This window comes from Urtica dioica, chromosome 8 (genome assembly GCF_054948205.1).
Source record: "Urtica dioica subsp. dioica isolate 48M chromosome 8, U.dioica_male_clone48M_v1_H2, whole genome shotgun sequence".
NCBI lineage: Eukaryota > Viridiplantae > Streptophyta > Magnoliopsida > Rosales > Urticaceae > Urtica > Urtica dioica.
This window is the reverse complement of record NC_142763.1, coordinates 39,099,044-39,110,186: the sequence shown is the minus strand read 5'-3', so window position 1 is coordinate 39,110,186 and position 11,143 is coordinate 39,099,044. Positions and strand designations below refer to the sequence as shown.

At 34.8% G+C, this 11,143-nt stretch overlaps 1 protein-coding gene across 1 annotated transcript; it reads left to right on the top strand.

The window, feature by feature from the left end:
• Positions 1–4,043: 4,043 nt before the first annotated feature.
• Positions 4,044–4,655, top strand: LOC149389720 (auxin-induced protein X15-like). Its single transcript, XM_089624566.1, has one exon. The coding sequence runs from the start codon at positions 4,107–4,109 to the stop codon at positions 4,461–4,463; it is 357 nt and encodes a 118-aa protein (XP_089480692.1). The 5' UTR covers positions 4,044–4,106; the 3' UTR covers positions 4,464–4,655.
• Positions 4,656–11,143: the final 6,488 nt, after the last annotated feature.

The following is an 11,143-nucleotide window of genomic DNA, read 5'->3' as shown; positions in this document are numbered from 1 at the left end:
CTGACATGGATGCAAGTAGTCCAAAATACTTTATCACTTTCATAGATGATTTCTCACGATATATGTATCTCTATTTAATTCATTCTAATGATGAAGCTTTAGACGCCTTTAAATTTTTCAAGGCTGAAGTAGAGAAACAATGTGGTAAACAAATTAAGATTGTGAGATCATATAGAGGTGGTGAGTATTATGGTAGATACATTGAGAATGGACAAGCACATGGGCCATTTGCGAAGTTTCTTCAAGAACATGGGATTGTTGCCCAGTACACTATGCCTGGTACTCCGGACCAGAATGATGTTTCAGAAAGAAGAAATCTAACTTTAATGGACATGGTGAGAAGTATGAGGAGTAAAACAAAACTTCCTCAATTCTTGTGGACTGAGGCACTAAAAAAAGCTGTGTATATATTAAATCGAGTTCCAACCAAGGTTGTTTTAAAAACGCCATTTGAGTTATTCAAAGGTTGGAAATTCAATTTGCGACATATACACATTTGGGGATGCCCGTCTGAAGTGAGAATTTATAATCCACAAGAAAAGAAACTAGACCTTAGGACTATAAGTGGGTATTTGATTGGATATGCCGAGAAGTCTAAAGGTTATAGATTCTACTGTCCATATCACAATACTAGGATTGTGGAATCAAGAAACGCAAAATTTCTTGAGAATGACTTGATTAGTGGGAGTGGCCGATTGCGTGACTCAGTCTCTGCAATGGATCACAATGAAGCTCAACCTTCTAATTCAAGTGATAGATTGATTATCGTTCACACTACTCAAGCTCAATCGTGTGACGACAACCAGCTATTGAAGTTCCACAAGCTAATAATGCTGATCCTTTAGATCAAGTTGCTGATCAAGATCATGTTGAACAACCTATTGAACAACAAGATCATCAAGAGAATGGTGAAGCAATATTAAGAAGATCTACTAGAGTTAGAAGATCAGCAATCCCTAGTGATTATGAAGTATATCTGCAAGAAATGGATTGGAACATTGGAGCCGAGAATGATCCTAAAACGTTTTCACAAGCTGTAAGTTCTAAAGAATCTAACTTATGGCACAAAGCTATGATTGAGGAGATGAACTATATGGCAATTAATCAAGTCTGGGATCTCGTCGAGTTGCCAGATGGTTTAAAAGCCATTGGATGCAAATGGGTCTTTAAAACAAAGAAAGACTCACAAGGCAACATCGAGAGACATAAGGCAAGACTTGTAGCCAAAGGGTTCACTCAAAGAGAAGGAATCGATTACACGAAGACCTTTTCTCCTGTATCAAAGAAAGATTTTCTTCGCACGATTATGCCATTAGTAGCTTACTTTGATTTTGAGCTACATCAAATGGATGTGAAAACGGTCTTCCTTAACGGAGATCTAAAGGAAGAGGTTTACATGAAACAACATGAAGGATTCTCTTCTACTAATGGTGAGCATTTAGCCTGCAAGATTAATAAATCCATTTACGGTTTGAAACAAGCCTCCCCGCCAATGGTATTTAAAGTTTCATGATGTCATAAGTTCATTTGGCTTTGAAGAGAACGTCATGGATCAATGTATATACCAAAATGTTAGTGGGAGTAAGATATGTTTTCTTGTTTTATATGTGGATGATATTCTGCTAGCGACTAATGATAATGGAATGCTGTATGAGGTGAAACAATTTCTTTCAAAGAACTTTGATATGAAAGATATGGGTGATGCATCTTATGTTATTGGCATTAAGATCCATAGGGAAAGATCACGAGGCATTTTGGGTTTGTCTCAAGAGACCTATATCAATAAAGTTCTTGAGAGATTTCGGATGAAAGATTGTTCACCAAGTGTAGCATCCATTGTGAAGGGTGATAAATTCAGTTTGGACCAATGTCCGAAAAATGACCTTAAGAGGGAACAAATAAAGAATATTCCATATGCTTCCGCTGTAGGAAGCCTTGTGTATGCTCAGGTTTGTACCCGACCTGACATTGCATATGTTATGAGATACCTTCAAGGAACAAATGATTACATGCTTATGTTCAGACGGACCGATGAAATGGAAGTGGTTGGCTACTCTGACCCTGACTACGATTGCTGCATTGATTCAAGAAAATCCACTTCGGGATATGTTTTTATGCTAGCCGGTGGAGCCGTGTCATGGAGAAGCACTAAGCAGACATTGACTGCTACATCCACGATGGAAGCTGAGTTCGTATCTTGTTTTGAAGCTACATCGCATGGTGTGAAAAGTTTCAAATATGGGCTTAGAGTTGTCGGCTTTATTTCTAGGCCACTAAAGTTGTACTATGTCAATTCAGCTGTTGTTTTGATGGCTAATAAAAGTGAAGTCGAAGCAACACATCGACATTAAGTATTTAGCTAATATAGAACGTGTTAAAGATGATAAAGTGGTCATCCAACAAATTAGCACTGAGTTGATGGTTACCGATCATTGACTAAAGGCATGCCACTAAAGAAATTCAAGGATCATTTAGAAATCATGGTATCTACTTAAATGATGTAATCCTTATAATGGGGTACATTTATTTTTTCATAAAGTCTAATTCAGTTAGATATTTTCTCATATAGTTGTGCACATTCATTATATTTATTGAGAAATATCGTTTGAGTGGACCTGGAATAAACATATGGTTTATTCACTAAAGAATAAGAGGGCTATTAAGTTGAAGAGACTGAATATATAGTAATACATGGAAGATAATACTCGCTCATAGAGAACCTATCGCCATGATTCATATATTTTGTTCTTTGTAAGTTTTGAGCTATATGGACCAAGTGGGAGAATGTAAGAATATTTCTATAAAATATTCATTAATGAGTAAATATTCTTTCCTTATTGTGGTCCATATATATTAAGATTGATAAAGTAATTAATGGCCAAATTCGAGCTCAAATAAATGCCCAAGAATCAAGTAATTGCCCATAACAGTGGGATTGTGATTTTTCTCATTGATGACAATGAGACTATAAATAAAACGTTTTGGGGTCCCTAAACTCACTCACATATTCGGAATACCAATGCCATCTAAGGGTGAGAGAGAGAGAGTTTAGAAGATCCTCAAAGAAACTCGCCGGAATCGGAGTCCGGAGCTCGCCGAAAAAATACAACAATGGCCGGAGGTAAACCGATCATTTTCGCTTCCGCTTTAACGTGTTCATGTTGCTAGAACATCTTTAGTATGTGTAAAAATATCTTACATCATTTTCTCATTGATTCTTAATGATGGATTATTATTATTATTATTATAAGCTTTCTTGACTCAAAAGTGAGGATACTCAATTTCATTGTAGACAATCTTCCAAGAGCTTCTTCAACTGGGCTTTTGTGAATGATTTTTTTCTCGAGTATATTTAAATCTCTCTCTCTCTCTCTCTCTTACACACACAAATCGAACTTGTCACATCTCACATGGATGCATTAGTTATGCATATGCACTCTCAAAATATATATATGCTCAGGTGGTTTTGGTTTTGGGAAGGTATGGCTTGAGCATTAGAATATCAGCAAGTATGTACCAATTTAATCATCCATATTATTGCTATGCGAAAATAATAATATAATAGAAAAAGGGTATAATACAATAAAGTGACATCAGTATATCATAAATCATATTAAACTCATATGGATTCTCGCTGATTTATATATAGACAGTACACTAAAGTAATCGTGGTATTAATTATCACGCAACGGGATGTCACATTTAATATATATATGTATATATACTGGATGTATTATTAAGCAAGATACAGTAAGAGATGACGATATTAAATGTGACATCCCGTTGCGTGATATATATATATATATATATATATATATATATATATATATATATATATATATATATATATATATATATATATATATATAGCGGTAACATATATCGATCATCAAGTTGATGCATATATATCCAATAATATCCAAGCAAATCCAATCATAATGAAAACATATTGATATCTTCCCTATATTGTATACTTGATAATAATAACAATTTGTTATTTGTATAAATACTTGTGAGTTCTCACAAATCATATTCTCATTGCCAGAGAAAAAAAAAATATTGTATTTCTATATTGCAACGTTGTGAAATACAGAAGAATACTCATCATGGGAATTCGTGTACCGAAGATAGTTCTTCAGGCCAAGCAAATAGTTATTCACCGGCGATCCAATAGTAACCCATCAGTAAAATACGTAAGGTTATTATCTGCCACGTCATGTCCTCGCGATCTCCATCGCCGCCGCGGTGGTGTGCCGAAGGGGCATTTCGCGGTGTATGTAGGGAATCAAGGAGAAGAGAAGGGGAAGAGATTTGTGATCCCAATCTCGTACTTGAAATATCCTTCGTTTCAAGATTTGTTGGTCAGAGCTGCTGAGGAATTCGGATTTGAGCACCCAATGGGTGTAATATCCATTCCTTGCACAGAAGAGCATTTCCTAAATCTCACTTCTATTTTGAAATAACTTAGTGTTGTTTATTGTTATGAGTACTGACAGGCAACAGCGGTCAGTGATCGCTGATCCTCTAATACAAGTGGGACTCACTTGACATGTGGGTCCATCACCTCTCTAGCTCGGCATTGATCCGCTGATGAAAATCAATACCGTATTGCTATTCGTTGTAACGTATTATTAGGTAGCTTTATAGCCTATAGATGTTGGAGATCGGATAAGTATTGTCTATTGATCTTCGTTATAGGATGTGTTAATCATAATATTATAGATTAATTTATTGTCTAAATGTCATTGTATTAACCATATTTTATGTAGGAAGCTGGCATGAGAGAGAAATTCCTCTTTTGCGTATTATGTGTGAAAATCATAGCATAATTTATTAATAGCCGATGAAGCAAAATAGTTCAATTAAGTTTGACTAATTATAAAATAGTTTTACTTTTAATTTTTTTTAATAAATAGACACTTGGTCAATTAATTTCATTTTAAAATATTTAAAAAAAAAAAAGAATTAAAGGAAATAAAATCTAATTACTTTTCAAACAAAAAATTCATAATGGAAACCAAAAATCGAAACTAATTACAAGTAAAAAATAGGAACTACTTCGAATAAAAAGTCGGATTAGATTTTACTAATACAAAATTTGTTATTGTAAACAAACATACAAACTAGTAGTTACCCTCATTGATTTTATTTTAAAAAGAAAAATGTTTATGTCTATAAACAAACAAGCGAACAAACTAGTATTTTATAAAAGATTGTTTAACAACCAAACCATTAAATAAAAAAAAATTGTTTTCTAATAAATAGAAAAATGTATAGCTTTTCAGTTAATGAATAATAAAATCTTTCTAGACTTAGAAAAAATTAAGATAGCATTACCTTGATTTAAACGAGCTTTAAAATAGGAAATTAATTTGTTATTTTTTAATAAAGACTGCCAAGAAAAAAAAAAAAAAAAAAAAAAAAAAAAAAAAAAAAAAAAAAAAACACCCTCAACTCTTATTACAATTTCTGAAGAAAAAATTAACGTACCTTATTAAATAAAAAAGAATTAATTAAAGGATGATAAAATAGTAATTGAATAAGAAAAACTGCCTAAAAGGTGAGATTTTGGTAAGTTATTTAAATAAAATGAAACATGGGTTATTTCTTAATTAAAATAGTTTCAACTAGCCTAAATTGAGTGATTTTTCTTTAACTGGATAAATTATCTTGCTTGGATTTGTTGCTCAAATTAAATATATATTGTTATAAATTTACACATATTATTGTAAAATAAATAAATATTTCAATTTCATTAACGATTCCTACTTCCTTATATCATATATTTCACACTTTTGCGAACCAATACCCTTTGACATGTAACTCAAATGACTCTGATTACTATGATTATTAGATGTTATTTGTTATCAATTTACAGGAGGTCTAGAAGAAAGAATAAATACACACACACACACACACACACACACAACAAATTTGTTAATAATGTGAAGTAGGACCAAATTTCCATTAGTAGTTCTATACCTAGAAGGAATTGTGGTGATTAGGAATTTGAGACCCATAAAACCCCATCGTTCCAAGCTGTGAGCGTATCTACTTTGACACAAAATAAAAGTTGTATCTTGAATTAAGATCCTTTGGGCCAGAAATAATACTGGTAGATGAACACTTGGATAATTTTACCAGATATAACGCCCACAGGGAAAAATAAATAAAAGGATAGTGGAAAGATATGACTTTTGGTGGGTCATTTTTTGGAATATATATATATATATATTAGAAATATTATATATTCAGAACAATTATACATGTCATATGATTCTTAATAAATAAAATGTTAGTAGCTATTATTAGTTACAATCTGACTATCATCAAATTCTACTAAAATTTCATTAATAATATGATTATGAAGTGTCGTTTGATTTTTTGGTTCTCCACAAATAAAAATATCGATTATCATGCTGTTTTTATGAACCGGTGTTTTTATGAACCGGGATCATCTGTCTCTTTTTGATGTCTCTTTTAGTGTCTTTCTAATCAAAATAAATCATTTTAATTAATTAAATATAAACTATTAATTTAATAAAATAATGACATGAGTTATTTTGATTGGAGAATTAATGGAGACGTCAAAAGATCTGAATTATTTTTTATATATAAAAGTTGTTAAGTTGAAAAAAAAAGATATATAGGGGTTATATTGTGACAAAAAAAAAGTGAAGGGATTTTTTTTTTTTTTTTGTAATTAATAATTTCACGAGTATATAAATAACACCCGTCTTTTTCTGTCATATTTTTTTAAATATTTCTATTTATATATATATATATATATATATATATATATATATATACACACATCAAAGAAGTGTAGAATATAAGTGATGGACACCTTACACATTTATCAAGACCTTAGCCATTTCATCAAATTCTGCGACACATGCAATGAGAATGGAAGAAAGAATTATTGCGAAGTTTTACTACCTATAAAAATGGAGAAAAGATAAAGGCGTACTTGTTTCGCCACACTTTATGGCCTAAAATATACCTAAATATTGAATTTTAATGGCCAGAAACAATAGCTATAATTTTCATTCCATAACATAGATACTAAAGAATCAATTGTGGAATAAAATAGACTAACCTTATCTTAGCTAGAAAGAACTTTTGTGATGGTTTGATGTGATATGAGAATTCCAACGGTACGAGACTAAGCGTGAAAATGTCCATTTTTCATTCCCTTTATTTTCTTTTTATAATTGTGATTTTTATGATCGTGAACTGATTCGATTCCATCTTTATGTCTATTAGTCATAATTATTAGATTAATGATAGAGTGCCTCTATATGGTCTTTGCCAAAACAAAGCGTAACTCTTCATTTTTCTTCAAAAAGGCATTTGAATAAGATCAATGTTTTGAACGATTTCTTCTTTTCGGGGATGAGAAAAGATAAAAGAGGTCCTCCAAACATATATAATTAATTTTTCGGTAATATTTTTCATCCTCCGGGACAAGAATAAATGGAAAATGATCCATTTGCAACATTTAAAGAAAAAAAAAGTGGTTTTGTGGAGGAAATTAGGAGAGTCAAAAAAGGAAGGGTTTAATGAGCAATTAAGGAGGGATTGAATTGCAATTTTAAAAAATTTATTTTCACTTATCCTCATCTCTTGATCGACTCGCTTCTTCATTACCTGATAAAATAAAAATAAATAAATAAATAAATAAAAATACACGCTGAAATAAAAGAACAAAGCAAGCAGAAAATAAAGAAGAAAAAGAAAGATGATCGAGCGAAAGAAATCGCGAACTTCTTTTCTTCATCTTCCTCAACCCGTTTGCTCTCTCTCTCTCTCTCTCTCTCTCTCTCTCTCTCTCTCTCTCTCTCTCTCTCTCTCTCTCATACCACACCACCACCACCTCCGTCGCCCTTACCACCTTCGAACTCGTTCATAATCTGCACCACCACCTCCTCTGCCTCGCCTGACAACCGCGGTCAAAGCCTCCCCGCGCTTTGGCTCCATGTCGCGTTGAGCTCCACGTGTTCACAACGCGTTGTAGCTCCGCGTCGCAGCCCCGTCGCCTCAGCCCGATCGAAACCCCGTAGCCCCGTCGGTAAAAGTTAGTGATTATGTATGTTAATTAAGTTAGTTTAGTAATTATTTAGTTAAGTTAATTAATTAGGTAAATAAATTTGTTAAGTTAATTTTTTTGTAATAATTTGTTAGATTAATGGGAAATTACCTCATTTGCCACTAATTTCATAACATTTTTCCATTTTCCACCAAAATGCTAATTTGGCCCAAAAGACCACCATCACATGTGTAAAAAGTCAAGTTTGCCATTCACTATCTATTTTCTTAGCAATTCCACAACAAACTTTTAAGACAGCATTTATTAGGTCTCATACCTCATTTCTGTTTCTGATTCTATACAGTCACTCTCTCTCTCCTCCTTCGTCCATCTCTTCATAACATTTTTCCATTTTCCACCAAAATGCTAATTTGGCCCAAAAGACCACCATCACATGTGTAAAAAGTCAAGTTTGCCATTCACTATCTATTTTCTTAGCAATTCCACAACAAACTTTTAAGACAGCATTTATTAGGTCTCATACCTCATTTCTGTTTCTGATTCTATACAGTCACTCTCTCTCTCCTCCTTCGTCCATCTCTTCTCTCTCTCTCTCTCGCCCAGATCTTCTCTCTCTCTCTCCCCCCCCCATCTCGTCCATGCTCTATTAACTCGTGAAAACAGCTCAGAAAAGTCGTCGGAGGAGCATTCCGAATCTCAACCCAAAAAAAGAGAAGTTGCAATCCACGAAATAAAGCTCTAGGTTCGTTGTTTTTTTTTTTCATTTTTCGGGTATAAAAAAGCTCTGTGTCTTCAAATAATGAGGTTTTTGTTGTTTAAAAGGTTGGGTTTGTTATGTGTATGTTATGTGATTTTTGAAGATGACGTTCATTATTTGTTGACATCTATGTCAATAATGTTGACATATAACGTCAACAAATATTAACCTTGTTGACTTTTTTGTACGCAGTGATGGTGGACATTTATTTATTATTCAAGCACAGTGAAACCTGGTCGGTATCACGAGAAAGGATCTTTCGGAATCGTAGTGCCGTACGACATCAACTTCGCTAGTTTGATGCAAATCATTTACACGAACTTACGTAAATCACCATCCTCTCATACTGTTGGTGTTGCATACTCGATGGCTGGTGCAGTGCAGCCTGTTGAGATAACCAACGATGACACGCTCAAAGGTTACTTATATTTGCGGAGAAGACGGGAAGATGACATGGAGAAATTTCAATTGATATTGGAAGTAAATGAAAAATAATCGGGTCCCGATTCACCAGGGGGTGGATCCACTCCCAACAGCCGTGGTAGTGGTTGTGTTGGAAATCTACCTAGAAGAGTTTCCGACATGTCACCTATAGCCGAGGAGGGGTGTGGTTCGGTCCCAACTCCTGATCAAACTGTGAGGTTTGATGAATTTATGTTATTTGACGATGCGACACAATGACGAAGCTCTCCTCCACCACAAAACTCGCCTCCACCACCACAAAACTCGTCTCCACTGCGAAACTCGCCTCCACCACAAAACCCTCATCCGCCACCACGATCTCCTCCACCACCACGCAACTCCATTCCTCCACTGTATTTGCCGCTGAATTCACATAGCGTCCCAAGAAAAAGAACTTCACATAGCGCTTTACAGAAACACTTGATGTTGTTCGCCGTAGTCAACAACTTCACATATAAGACAAAGAACTCAAACAAAAAATCTCTGCACATTGTTTGTCCGGGAGAGGGCTGTAATTGGGCCATTCGAGATGTGAGAAAGGCAAACACACCCATATTTCCAATTAGAATGTAAATTGTCTTTATGTTCCATATGTTCTCTGTCTGATGACTTCTTATGTCAACAGTTGATGTCTACTGTTGACATAGATGTCAACAAACAAAGAGCAGATTGTTACAGATGTCAACATTATTGACATCTTATGTCAACAAAGATATCAACATCGTTGACATCTGTGTTATAATTCTCCACTTTTTCCCCGATGATACTCATGGAATTTTCATGTTTTAGGTTTGACAAAGACTACAACTGTGCCTTACACGTAAGGCAAGGATGTCACCCGCAAGCAACGAGTGAGCTAATTGGAGAGGTTGTAAAGCACAAGTGTATTGATCCAACGACGGGTATATGCAGACCGAAAGAGATAATGAGTTATATGCAATCGGATTACGGTGTTTCCATAACTTACAAAAAAGCTTGGATGTCCAGAGAGAATGCACTGAAGTCCCTCTACGGTAGTTCAGCAGATTCGTATGCGTTCTTACCTAAGTTAAGGTACATGATCGAGATTAAGAATCCCGGTTCTTTTTGACTTAGTCACTGGTGCGGGCGGTGTATTTGTCAGTTTTTTCATGGCGCTCGGCCCTTGGAGAAGTGGTTGGGAGTACCTTAGACCTATGATTATCGTTGATGGTACCCATTTGAAGAACTATTATAAAGGAACGTTGTATGCAGCGTGTGGGATGGATGGAAACAAGCAAATATTTCCATTAGCCTATTGTGTTGGTCCTTCAAAATATAACGAGACTTGGACTTTTCTTCGCCAAATTGAAGGACGCATATGGGGAACGGGAGAATCAAGTATTTGTATCTGATAGACACGCTGGCATAATCAATGGCGTGAGGACCGTATTTCTGAATTGTGATCATGGTTTTTGCATGTACCATCTCCACGGTAATTTGAAGACCGCTTTTAGGGGGATTACGAAGGAGGTGAAGTGGAAATTTTACGGTGCCGCAAAGGCATACACGATGAGTGAATGAGAAAGTTACATGGTCATGTTGGACGTTGAAAATCCGGAAATACGTCGATACTTGACAAATGATGTCGGGAACCATAGGTGGGCACGGTGTATGTTCAGGGAGAAAATGTACGGTATCATGACGAACAACACCACAGAAGCATTGAATGCATTAAACGTAAAGGTGAGACAGTTTCCAGTTGCGAAGTTGATGGATTGACTAAGAGATAGGAGTATGAAATGGTTTTATGAACGTCGAGAAGCTGCAGTAAAAACACAAACGATTCTGACAAAAGAATACCACGCCAGATCGGACAAGTACATTGGATACGTTGTTCGAATGATTGTAAGTAT

What these genes read in the sequence shown, in the direction of transcription:
- LOC149389720 (XM_089624566.1), top strand. Translation starts at nt 4,107, where the DNA reads ATGGGAATTCGTGTACCGAAGATAGTTCTTCAGGCCAAGCAAATAGTT.